General features: G+C 50.6%; 1 protein-coding gene across 1 annotated transcript in view; it reads left to right on the top strand.

Annotated features, from left to right (window-relative positions):
* Positions 1-11,463: 11,463 nt before the first annotated feature.
* The window catches only part of NAE1 (NEDD8 activating enzyme E1 subunit 1), a 33,706-nt gene continuing 33,037 nt past the window's right edge, over positions 11,464-12,132 (top strand). Inside the window, exon 1 of the mRNA XM_056136042.1 lies at positions 11,464-11,607. Within this exon, the coding sequence (XP_055992017.1) occupies positions 11,555-11,607 (53 nt within the window). The 5' untranslated portion in view covers positions 11,464-11,554. The remainder of the gene's footprint in view (positions 11,608-12,132) is intronic.

Here is a 12,132-nt window from a genome sequence, read left to right as displayed (position 1 = left end):
AGACCAAGACCAGTGTGAGATCTCTGTCAATGCAGCCAGCCACCCTGTTCTTGGGGGGGTCACCATACTCTCAGGGCCTACGGACAATTGTGTCCACTTCACTGACCCACTTTTCCTCATAGTGACCCAAACTTTGTAAATATATATATATATATAATATGTGATACTTTCTTTCAACTTTTAACATGCATTTGCCACCCTCTTCCTTTCTCTTTGTTGTTGCAATGACTGGGGATTATATAAGTCATTCCACTGTGGCTAGGATATCTGGTTATGGTACTTCTCGGGGTCACACTCATTTAGTTGCACTGCTCTAGAACATTCTGGTTGTCATGCTCGCTGTGGTGCTCACACCATGCATGCTGGGGTTACTCTCCTGGACACAGTGCTCACTCATTTTTTTTAGGTGCTCGCTGGAAAGTCACACACGCAATACAACTAGCGTGTTGACTGTCACACACATCTGACTGCAATATGCCAGACATTGCACTCTTGCAGCACCTGGGGTCAAAAAAAGCAGAGCTGGTGGGACTGAGCACGCACATGACACTGGGATCGAACTCATGACCATCTGCTTGCAAGCCTGATGTTTTTGCCACCAAGCCATCCCCAGGCTCTCTCCATGTTTCTCTAAATAACTGAAAACATTTGAAATTATTCATGTATGTTTACATCCAGTTTCATCTGCAGATTAAACTCTGGCTGGTGGGGTTGGCCTCATTTACAAATGAGGAAAGCGAGGCTCAGAAGCTAAGACTGGTACGCAGTGAATGAGAGCCAGGAGAAGCCTGGGCTGCTTCGAGTCACATTCAGCTCATCTGGATGCACAGCGTGGATTTGAAATTTGATTTTCATTTGTGTGTATATGCGAGATTCTCATTGAAAGGATTTAAGAGCTGCTCAAGAGAGTGTGTGACTCTAGGAAGGAGACCGGAAGTGGGGTAAGGGTGTTGCTGTCTGAGGGTAAGAGGGACACTCTTTACTGCCTACCCTTTGTACCTTTTCAAAGAACTGAGTATTGCCTTTTTACCAGGCAAATAAAAGTTGATCCAGTTCTTTCTATCTTACCGCCTGTCTTCCAGCTTCTGCAATTTTCCCTAGGAACCAGGTGCTGGGAAATTCAGCAGGTGAGAGGAACGGGTGGAGTCTGCCTGTCTCTGGTGTGGCCCTAGGGCCACTGCAGCCCACTGAGGTCAATGTGGGAAAGGCAAGTGCCCCCTTCCAGGCGCCTCCCATCTCAGCGAGGTGCTATCATTAAAACAGAATTGATTTCCTGCTCCGCCGTTTACTCTTTGGTCTCACTGGCTTGATGGCGCCTAGATTCTGCACTAATGGTGGAGGGGGAGTGCAGGGGTGTGGGGGCTGTGATGAAGGTCAGGGGCCCTTACACAACCACACCTCGTTCCCACGTGGCCTTGGCTGGGTCTCACTTCCCTTCTCCGAAGTACAGTGTCTCTGCCCTATGACCTGCCAAGTGACAAGGGGGATCCTCCCTGCAAACTCACCTCATGAGACTCTGGGAGCACTGGCTGAGATGACAGACATCCAGTGCTGCGACAACAGGGCGAGAATGCCTACTCAGCACTGTCTTTTCCACACAGGGCTGGGAGCCAGGTAGAAGCCCTATAGCCAGAGACGCTACGATTGAAACGACAGTAGCTCCATGTACCACACCACCTTACAGGTGCACAGCGATAAACCCAGAACTTTATGCATGCAGGGCAAGTGCTACAATCTTGGCCAAGTTCCATGTATTTTGAAAAGACAATACCACTCTAAGGATGTGTGTGTGTGTGTGTGTGCGTGTGTGTGTGTATACACGCATGCACACACATGATTATACACAGTGGGATGGTGAACCACAGAGAGACCTGAATTTGGCTTCCAGCCTCTGGGTCTGTGTGGTCTGGGGCAAGTTGCTTCATGTCTTTGTGTCCATTTGCTATTGTATATACTGGAAGGGGGAGTAGAGACGGCTCCTAAGCTAGCCAGGGGAGGAGATAATTGTGTAATTCTTGATCCAAGGATGTGTTTCTCAGACCCTATTCTTTTTCTCCTTTTTCTAAGCTTGTTGTTGGGCACATTTAAACCCCAAGCATGACTTTTTTTCAATGATAGTACTATCATCTAGTCATTGTAGAATAGATTTAGAAGAATCAGAAAAGAAAATAGAAGGAAATTAAAACTATTTGGGGATGTGACTCAAGAACCAGCATTGTTAACATTCTATTGATTGTTCTGCCAGGCTTTTCCATATGTATCAGTAAGACGAAACAACCACAATCAGGGGCTAAGTGATACAGCAGTTGGTAGGGTTCTTGCCTTGCATGCATCCGGGTTTGATCTCCAGCATCTCATATAGTCCCCCAAGCCAGTCAAAAGTGACTCCTGACAATAGCCAAAATCTGGAAACAACCCAAGTGCCCTAGAACAGATGACTGGTTAAAGAAACTTTGGTACATCTACACAATGGAATACTATGCAGCTGTCAGGAGAGATGAAGTCATGAACTTTGCTTATAAATGGATAGACATGGAGAGTATTATGCTAAGTGAAATGAGTCAGAAAGAGAGGGATAGACATAGAAGGACTGCACTCATTTATGGAGTATAAAACAACATAACATGAGGCTGACATCTAAAGATACATGGGACAGATAGATTCTCCATAGCTGGAAGCCTACCTCATGAGCAAAGGGGAGAAGGCAGCTGGAATAGAGAAGGGATCACTAAGAAAAAGATGGCTGGAGGAATTGGTCGGGATGGGAGATGTGTACAGAAAGTAGATAAAGGACCAAACATGATGACCTCTCAGGGTCTGTACTATAAACCATAATGCCCAAAAGTAGAGAGAGATTATGGGGAAGCATGTCTGTCATGGAGGCAGGAGGAGGGTGGGGAAAAAATGATTCCTGAATGCAGAGTCAGGAGTAAATCATGAGCACTGCTGGCTGTGACCCCAAAACAAAACAAAAAGACCACAGTGGGTAGGGCGTTTGCCTTGCACTTGGTCAACCCGGATTCAATTCCCAGCATTCCATATGGTTTCCCCCAGCACCACCAGGAGTAATTCCTGAGTGCATAAGCCAGGAGTCACCCCTGTGCATTGCTGGGCGTGACCCCAAAAGCAAAATTAATTAATTAATTAATTAATTTTAAAAAAAGACCACAGTCAAATATTGGGGATGTAGCTCAGGGGAGAGGGCATGTCTAAGGTCAGGTTCCATTCCCAACACTAGATAATTAGGATCTGGTATGTAGCTTTGTTAGTCCTTCCTTCCTTCCTTCCTTCCTTCCTTCCTTCCTTCCTTCCTTCCTTCCTTCCTTCCTCCCTTCATTCTATCCTCTCTTCCTTTCTTCCACCCTCTGCTTCTCCCTTTTATTTTCCTCTGCCTTTCCCCTCTCCCTTCTACTTTCCCTCCCTCCCTTTTTTCCTGTTCCCCTCATCTGTGTTCTCTCTCTCTCTCTCTCTCTCACTCTCACTCTCACTCTCTCTTTCTCTCTTGCTCTCTCTTGTTTTTGGGGCCACACCTAGCAGTGCTCAGGGCTTACTTCTGACTCAGTGCTCAGAAATCACTCCTGGAGAGGCTTCAGGAACCATATGGGGTGCTGAGGATTGAATCCAGGTCAGCTGCATTCAAGGCAAATCCCTACTTGCTATACTATCTCTCCAGAACCTTAATTTCTTTATTAGCCTAGGTTAAAATTATAGAGCAATCAATCATCACAAATTTACTGATGTATTTTATAATTTCTTTTGCCATTCCTTGAAGTTTTGTTGTAGCAAGTCTTATGAAGTAAATTTGTTACTTGCCTGCCAAAGAGAGCGGCTGGAGGTGGTGGGGAACCTGGTGGTGGTAAGAGAACATTGGTGGTGGGACTGATGTTGGAGCTTTGCATGCCTGAAACATCTGTATCATGAAAAACTTTGTAAATCACGATGTCTTAATAAAAAATTAAAGGAAAATAAAATAAATCACCTGCAGATGGACTGGAGTCTTGGTACAGGGAGTAGGACATGTGACTCGCATGCGACCAAACTGCAGATCAATTCCTGGCACCACATATGGTTCCCCAGTATAGCCAAGGGTCACTCCTGTTCAAGAATAGCCCCCAAACACTGTAGGGTCCCCAAACCAAAGAAAATAATTTTTTTTGCTTTTTGGGTCACACCTGGCGATGCAAAGGGGTTACTCCTGGCTCTGCACTCAGGAATTATCCCTGGCGGTGCTCAGGGGACCATATGGGATGCTGGAAATCGCACCCAGGTCGGCCGTGTGCAAGGCAGACGCTCTACCCGCTGTGCTATTGCTTCAGCCCCAAAGAAAATAAATTTAAAATACAAAATCAAATCAAATTACCTGCAGCTTGGGCCATTGGCTCAGTGTGAGCCTAGAACCAGTGGGCCTGAGCTCACAACCTACTCTCATGTGGTGATTAGACCTGGGCACTAATGCCCCAAGTGCACCCCCTGTGTGTCCTCTGATCTTGGCACCCCTCTAGTTTTTTGTTTTTGTTTCTAATGAATCACCATCAGATACAGTTACAAACTTACAAACTTCCATGATTATGTTTCAGTCATACAATTATTGAGCACCCATCCCTCCACTAGTGCCCATTCTCCACCACCAATGTTCCCAGTATCCCTCCCACCCACCCCCATCGCCCTCTGCCTCTGTGGCAGGCGCATTCATTCCCCTTTTCTTTCTCTCACCTTCTGGGTGTTATGGTTTACAATACAGGTAGTAAGTGGCCATCATGTTTGGTCTATAGTCTACTTTTGGCACGCATCTCCCATCCCGAACTAGCCCTCCAAGCATCATTCACTCAGTATTCCTGTCTCTATCCCAGCTGCCTTTTCCCCCAGCATGTGAGGCCAGCTTCCAAGCTGTGGAGGGATCCTCCTGCTTGGCAACCCTCTACTGCCTATAGAATGCCCCGAGTTCCCAAGCTGAGACCATACTGTGCTGTATGCTTGAGGCCCCAACTTTGATCCCTGGTACTCATGGTTCTTGAGCACCATCAGGTACGGCCCCAGTAGCCTCCGAGACTGCTGAGCTTGATCAGCACCAAATGCCAGGCCAGTGCCTCTGTCCTGGGCCAACTATTAATAGGAGTGGCCCCAGTCCCCCAAGCACCTCTAGAAAGGCCCCCTACATTTTTGGTAGCCACAACTAGCTGTCCTCAGTGCTTACTCCTGTGCTCTGTGCTCAGATAACCACTTGTGCTGGTGCTAGGGACTGAACTGGGGTCAGTTACCTGCAAGGCCTTATTCTTTGGTTGGTTTGTTTTTGGGCCACAGCTGGCAGTACTTAGGGATTACTCCTGGCTCTATACTCAGGAATTACTCCTGGAAGTGCTCAGGGAACCAATGAGATGCCAAAGATCAAACTTGGAATGGCCGTGTGCAAGGCAAATGTCTACCCACTATACTGTCACTCCAGCTCCACAAATGCCTTATCTTCTGTACTATCTTTCCAATTGATCCCCCTAAAGTAAAATAAAATGAGTAGAGTCTGGTGGAAGTCATTTTTTTTTTTTTGGCCACACTTTGCTGTGCTGGGAGGTTACTCCTGGCCCAGCACTCAGGAATCATTCCTGGTGGGCCGAGGGGACCATATGGGATATGAAGGATCGAACCTGGGTTGGCTGTGCGCAAGGCAAGCACCCTATATGCTATGCTCTCTTCATCCCTATGGTGGAAGTTTTTTCAGAAATCTATTCTTTTTTATTTTATAGGGGCCCTCCCCAGAGATGAGTAAAGTGGTCCTGAGGTCACTTCTGGTGATGCTTGACCTCAAGACCGGGACCTGACACCCCCCCCCCCCCCACGGTGCTTGTGGTCACTAGGACTGCCCTGAGTAGTGCTTAGGGTGGGGTGTTGTGACTGTATTTGGCAGTGAAAAGAGACATGAAGTGCCAGGGATCAAACTCGGAGCCTTATGTATGCTAGGCAGGCATGTGCTCTACCACTCGATCCACATCTCCGGAAATCTATCCTTTATTCCACAAACATTTATTGAAGATAGTGCTGACAAGTGTTGGGCCAGGCAGAGGTGATACAACTGTGAACATAGAGTTCCAGAGCTATGAGGAAAGAGCTGAGCGCACAGGCCAACACGTGCCAGGGTGGGAAGGACGAGGATAGGCGGGGACAGCTAGGTAGGGAGGGGGTCTGTATAAGTGACTCATTCTTCCCGGATAATTTCCTGCAGAGTATAAACTCTCCCCGAGTACAGGCAGTCAAGGATCCAGTCTTCCCCAGCTGAGGTCTACTAGGGTGAGCAGACGAGACCTGTGCTGGCACCTGGCCAAGTCTGCCAGGGCATTTGTTTCTCATCCCTGCACCTGTAATAGCTCCGAGACTTTGGAATTTTATCTTACTTTGTGGGATGTGCACCCAGCAGTGCTTAGGAGCTTCTTCTGGCTCAATATTCGGGGGTTGCTCTCAGCGGTTCTCCTGGAGTCATGCAATGCCAGGGATCGAACCCAGGCCTCCTGCATGCCAAGCATGCTTTGTGCGCCCTGTGCTCAGCCCGTTGAGCTCTCTCCAGCCCGAGGCTTTGGAATGTGATTCACGCCTCTGTGTTCCTGTCTCTAAAACGGAGGGAGCCGCAGATGTCTGCTACATAGGATGAGCTCAAAATAAGCTCACGAGCAGCCAGGAGCTTGCTTGGCAGACAGAAGTGTTCAGTGGGGACAAGGGATTATACAGTGGCTGGGGTGTGTGCTAGGCATATTCCTAACATGGAAAAGCACCTGGACCCCTGAGCATCACTGGGTGCGGCCTCGGAGACCCCAAATACCACAGGTGTGGTCCAGGTATCTCTGGAACTGCAAGGCCTGAGCAACTTCATATCCCTGGATCCTTGCAGTTAGTGACCAGCCTGGTTGGCTGAGAATCACAAGTGGGGCCCCTGGACCTCCTGAGTAAAAGGTAAAAAGGTAAAGGCCCTCCCGTTGATCGTCGATTTGCTCGAGCGGGCCCAGTAACGTCTCCATTGGAGACTTTGTTGTTACTGTGTCTGGCATATCGAATACTCGGTAGCTTGCCGGGCTCTCCGAGAGGGGCGGAGGAATCGAACTCGGGTCGGCCATGTTGGCCGCTTGTAAGGCGAACGCCCTACCCGCTGTGCTATCGCTCCAGCCCTCGGACCTAAACATTTCTTTCTTTGGGGGGGGGGGGGGGCGTCAGGACGGTGTGAGGGGGTGGGGGGGGAGTTTTCCCAAACTACATTTCCCAAACTACTTGGGAAAACTCCCCCCCCCCCCCTCACACCGTCCTGACGCCCCCCCCCCCCCCAAAGAAAGAAATGTTTAGTCAATCAGGCAGTACTATGATTAGGGAACACATAATTTTCTGGGGGTTGGTTTGTCGTTTTGTTTTACTTTTTGGGTAATACCTGGCAGTGTTTAGGAGTTACTCCTGGCTCTGTTCTCAGGAATTATTCCTGGCAGTGCTTTGGAGACCATATAGGATGCCTGGGTCTTGTGCAAGGCAAACACCCTACCCACTGTACTGCCACTCTGTGCAAGGTCTTGTGCAAGGCAAACACCCTACCCACTGTACTGCCACTCTGGCCCCAGGACTCACAGTTTTCCGAACTTACCTCAGAGCTTGGACTCAGTGGGTCAGGGCAGGGCCTGAGAACTTGTATATTTAGCAGACTTCCTCGCAATGTTGATGCTGCTGATCTAAGCTCACACTCGGAAAGTAAGCTAGGCCTGGATTCTTTGTCTTCTACAACAGAGACAATGCGTCAGCCCATTCCTAGGGTTTCCAGAGAACAGGGGTGGGCTGGCTACCTGCTCTGGCTCCAGCAGAGACTCGTGTACTGGCTACTCTGGTTCAGCTGTAATGACAAACAAGAAGCTGTACATAATGAGAATTATGAAACTGTAATGAAAATTTAGAAATTGTGATGAGGTCTGGGAAACTGAAACTGACCCCCTAAATTAAACAAGAGAAGGAAGGGAGATGCATTCCTTTTATGACCCTAATTAACCGAGTTAAGGGGCCACCAGCCCAGATTGATAGGCCCGACAGATTTATGGGAGTTCACGGGAGATGGTACCTGAAGGTCGCACCAAAAATGAGCAAGAGATACTGATACTGTTTTTCTTTGAACACCTGAAGGTCATACCATGTGGGAACGATGCATTGATTGTTTTTCTTTTACTTATTACCTCTATATCCCCTGTTCCACTGATAAGAATGTATGTAGATTGTAGCCCGCCTTTAGAGGATAAAAGAGAGACCCTCTTAGCAAACAGGGCTCCGTCTTGCTCTCTTCTGACTTGGGGTCTTCAGAGCTGAACTTATACTAAACTCACTATCCTATTCTGAACTGTGTCTCTGTTCATTCGTGGCTCATGCCAGCACAACACAACCAATTCCCCTTAACGCGCTGAATCTTGAATCCCCTGTGCCTGGGAGTGGGAACTTGTCTGGAAACAGGATTTTTTCAAATGGAATCAAGTTAAAATGTGGTCCTTAGGGTGGAATCTGGTCCAGTGTGCATGTGTCATGAGGACACGAGATGAGAAGCCCTGGGAGAAGCTGAGTGTGGGAGTATTCAGTTGCACACCCCTGGGTGTCAGGGGCCCACAGAAGCGAGGAAGGTGCTGATGGAGCCTGCCAGTAGGAATGTGGGAAACACAGTGATGCTACCTTGGGTTTTAGACTTTTAGCTGTCAGAACCACGAGACAAAACGTTCTCGTCTTTTTACGCTACATGCCTCAGGGTTCTTCATAGAAGCAACCCTAGGAAATGAATACACTTGAGGTGTCCTTTTGTGGGCACCACCAAGGTGAGCCTTTTTTCATAGGCTGGATGACCCCACTGCCTAACCCACATTATCTGTAGGGATGTTTGACATGGTCCATGAGCAGGAGTGGCCAAACAGTGAACTCGCCCCTGTTGACTTTTGACCTTCCCACATTTCCTGGGTGTATTTATTATCCCTCGTATTCCTGTCTAACTAGAGAAGGAAATGTGGCCTCATCCACACACACACACACAAGCACATGATGACCTGGGAGAGCTTCCCGGCCCTGTTTCCCATCAAGTATTCCCTGGAGGTTGGGCAGGCGCCAAGGAAGTCAGGTGCAGGGGGTCCCTCACTGTGCTCCCACAGCACGAGGAGAGGAAGTGCATCCATCATGGGGCAACATAGCTGTCGGGCTGGGCAACTTCTCCTGCCCTGATCTCCAGGTGGGGACATAGGCTGGTATGTTCCTTTTCACTTGCTTTCAGGCAATGATTAACCTGGGGTGGCTGGAGTGCCTGGAAAGCAGAGAGAGAGAATCCTCACCTCCCTCCTCTCTGACTAACAATCTCTCTCCCTGCCCCCCTCCTCCTAAGGGTACCCCTTTCTTTATCTCTTTTTTTTGGATGGAGGCTGTTGCATCTGGTAGTGCTGGGGGCTGACACTTCCAGTGGTGGGGATGGAATCCAAAGCATTTACTTTAACCCTTTGAGTCACCTCCCCAATAGCATCAGCTTAATATTTTTTCTTTTTCATGGTGGGGTGGTGTGGGGTGGTGGTGTTCAGGGGCTACTCCTGAGTCTGTGCTCAAGGGATCATATGTGGAGCTGGGAATCGAACCAGGGTTGGCTGCATAAAAGGCAAGTGCCTTAATCCCTGTGCTATCTCTCTAGCTCATCTTTTCTTTCTTTTTTCAGTGTTCCTGAATTAAACTCAGGGCCCCAAGCAAAGCAAGTACTCTGCCCCTGAGCTGTATGTCCTCATCTCTCATCCCCTTGCTTGTGCACATTTCATGTTCTCTCTGGAAGTGGTTCTTTTCAGCACTGTAGCACTGTCCTCCCGTTGTTCATGGATTTGCTCAAGCGGGCACTAGTAACGTCTCTATTGTGAGACTTATTGTTACTGTCGTATAGCAAATGCGCCACAGGGAGCTTGCCAGGCTCTGCCATGCGGGCAGGATACTCTCAGTAGCTTGCTGGGCTCTCCAAGAGGGACAGAGCAATCGAACTCGGGTCGGCCAGTGGCAAGGCAAATGCCTCTATCCATTGTGCTATCGCTCCAGCGCATTGGTCAGAGGGCTTTAGATTCCTCCTTACATGGGCTGGAGCGATAGCACAGCGGGTAGGGCTTTTGCCTTGCACACGGCCGACCTGGTTGACCCGAGTTTGATTCCTCCGCCCCTCTTGGAGAGCCCGGCAAGCCCGGCAAAAGTATCTCGCCCGCATAGCAAAGCCTGGCAAGCTACCCGTGATGTATTCGATATGCCAAACACAGTGACAACAAGTCTCACAATGTTACTGGGCCCGCTCAAACCGGTGAGCTGCCACTGAGCACTGGTGCCCCAGCCTGCCAGTGTCTTCTCTGCAGCCGAGATGAACGTACTAAAATCATCTCCCTTCCTTACCCACACCCCATGAAGCATTATTCCTGGAGAAGCATAGTGATGGGGTTCCTCTGTGCCCCTCTCAGAACCCCAGCTTCCCTCTAGCTAATGGAAGGCCACATTGTCTAGTAAGTACTTATTTCCTGTCTCTCTCCCATTGTGGGGCTGTCAACTTCACAGCAGAGGGTCCTCTGCTTCTGCCTCTGCCAGCGGGAGCTTTCTGGTTCAGAAGGGACCCTTGGTTGGGGGACGGAAGTGATAGTACAGTGAGGAGGGCATTTGCTTTGCATGCAGCTGACGCTGGTTTAATCCCTGGCATCATATGGTCCCTTGAACACCACCAAGAGCACAGCTCCAGGAGTGTGATCCCTGAGCACAGCGCCAGGAGTAAGCCCTGAGCACCTATGGGTGTGGCCCAAAATACAAAAACGAGAGAGAGAGAGAGAGAGAAAGAGAGACTTGGTGTGGACTGATTCTATGGGGATGGAAGAAACAGGGCACAGTATGACGTAGAAATGTAAGTTACGACCTGTACAAATCCTCTGGAAAATCTGACTCTGTGTATTTTATTGTTTATTTATTTTTTGGTGATACTCAGAGCTTACTCCTGGCTCTGTGCTCGGGGATAACCCCTGGGCTCATGGGCTCAGGAGACCATATGTAGTGTGGGGAATTGAACCTGGGTCGGCTGCGTGCAAGGCAAGCGCCCTGTTCTCTGTACTATGGCTCCGGCCCCACAAACATTTATTCAAAGCAAACGAACCCAGTGATGGAGAACCGAATGAACCCATTGCACAGGTGAACAAGCTGAGGATTCCAAAAGACCTAGGGCAGATTTCACAAGCAGTATAGGGTCAAGATTCAAAACTCGCTGCTCCCAGAGCCGAAGTCCCCTCTGCACGGACAAAGTCACCTACCGAGTGCACGCAAACAGCCACGGCTAGCAGGATTAATAGGCTCCAACCCCAGGAAAGACAACCCCAATTCGGTCTGCGGGAATGCCGGGTCATCCCGGCCACGCGTGCGCAGTGCCGTGAGGCGCCCCCTACCGGCGGCGCGCGGGGAGCCGCCGCGGGGGCCCCGGAGCGCGCAGTGCGCCTGCGCTCTGGAAGCGGCGGCGGCGGCAGCGGCGGTGGCGGCGCTCGGCGGCGACTTGCCGGTTCTCTGCGCGGCGGGCGCGACCATGGCGCAGCCGGGGAAGCTGCTCAAAGAGCAGAAGTACGACCGGCAGCTGAGGTGAGCCGGGGCTCACTGGGCCGGGCGGGCGGCCAGCCGGGCCCCCGCGGCGTCCGGGCCGGGCGTGAGAGAGCGGGCGGCGCGGCTGGGCCTCTCCCGGGGCCTCGGGCCGAGCCGTGCCATCCGGGGCTCCGGGAGCTGCGTTCGGAGCGCCGCGAGGCCGGGACTCCGCGCCACTCCTCGTACCCCGCTCCCCGGCCGCCACGCGGCGAGTCCCGGGGGCGCTACGGCCCCGCCTCGCCGAGCTGGGGGCTTGGCAGAATGCGGGGCGTGGACCTGGGCTGCCCGGCCCGGCCCTCCGAGCGTCAGGTATCGGCCGGCGCCGTCCGAGCACAGCCCCAGCGACTGGGGCCGCCTCCGTGCCCCGGGCGCGCCTCCGGGCCACGCCAAGCAAATCTGAGGGGAGCGGAGGGGAGGCCAGTTTCAAGAAATTCAACCCAACAGATGCAGTTACCGTTTCCGCACCTAAAAGAAAAACTTACCCCGGATAGTTCGCCTTTTTTTTTTTTTTTTTTGTCGCGCTGT

The sequence above is a fragment of the Sorex fumeus genome, unplaced genomic scaffold (assembly GCF_029834395.1).
Source record: "Sorex fumeus unplaced genomic scaffold, SorFum_2.1 ptg000122l, whole genome shotgun sequence".
In the NCBI taxonomy this organism is placed as follows: Eukaryota; Metazoa; Chordata; class Mammalia; order Eulipotyphla; family Soricidae; genus Sorex; species Sorex fumeus.
The sequence above is the reverse complement of the archived record's forward strand: the minus strand, read 5'-3'. Positions and strand labels throughout refer to the sequence as shown.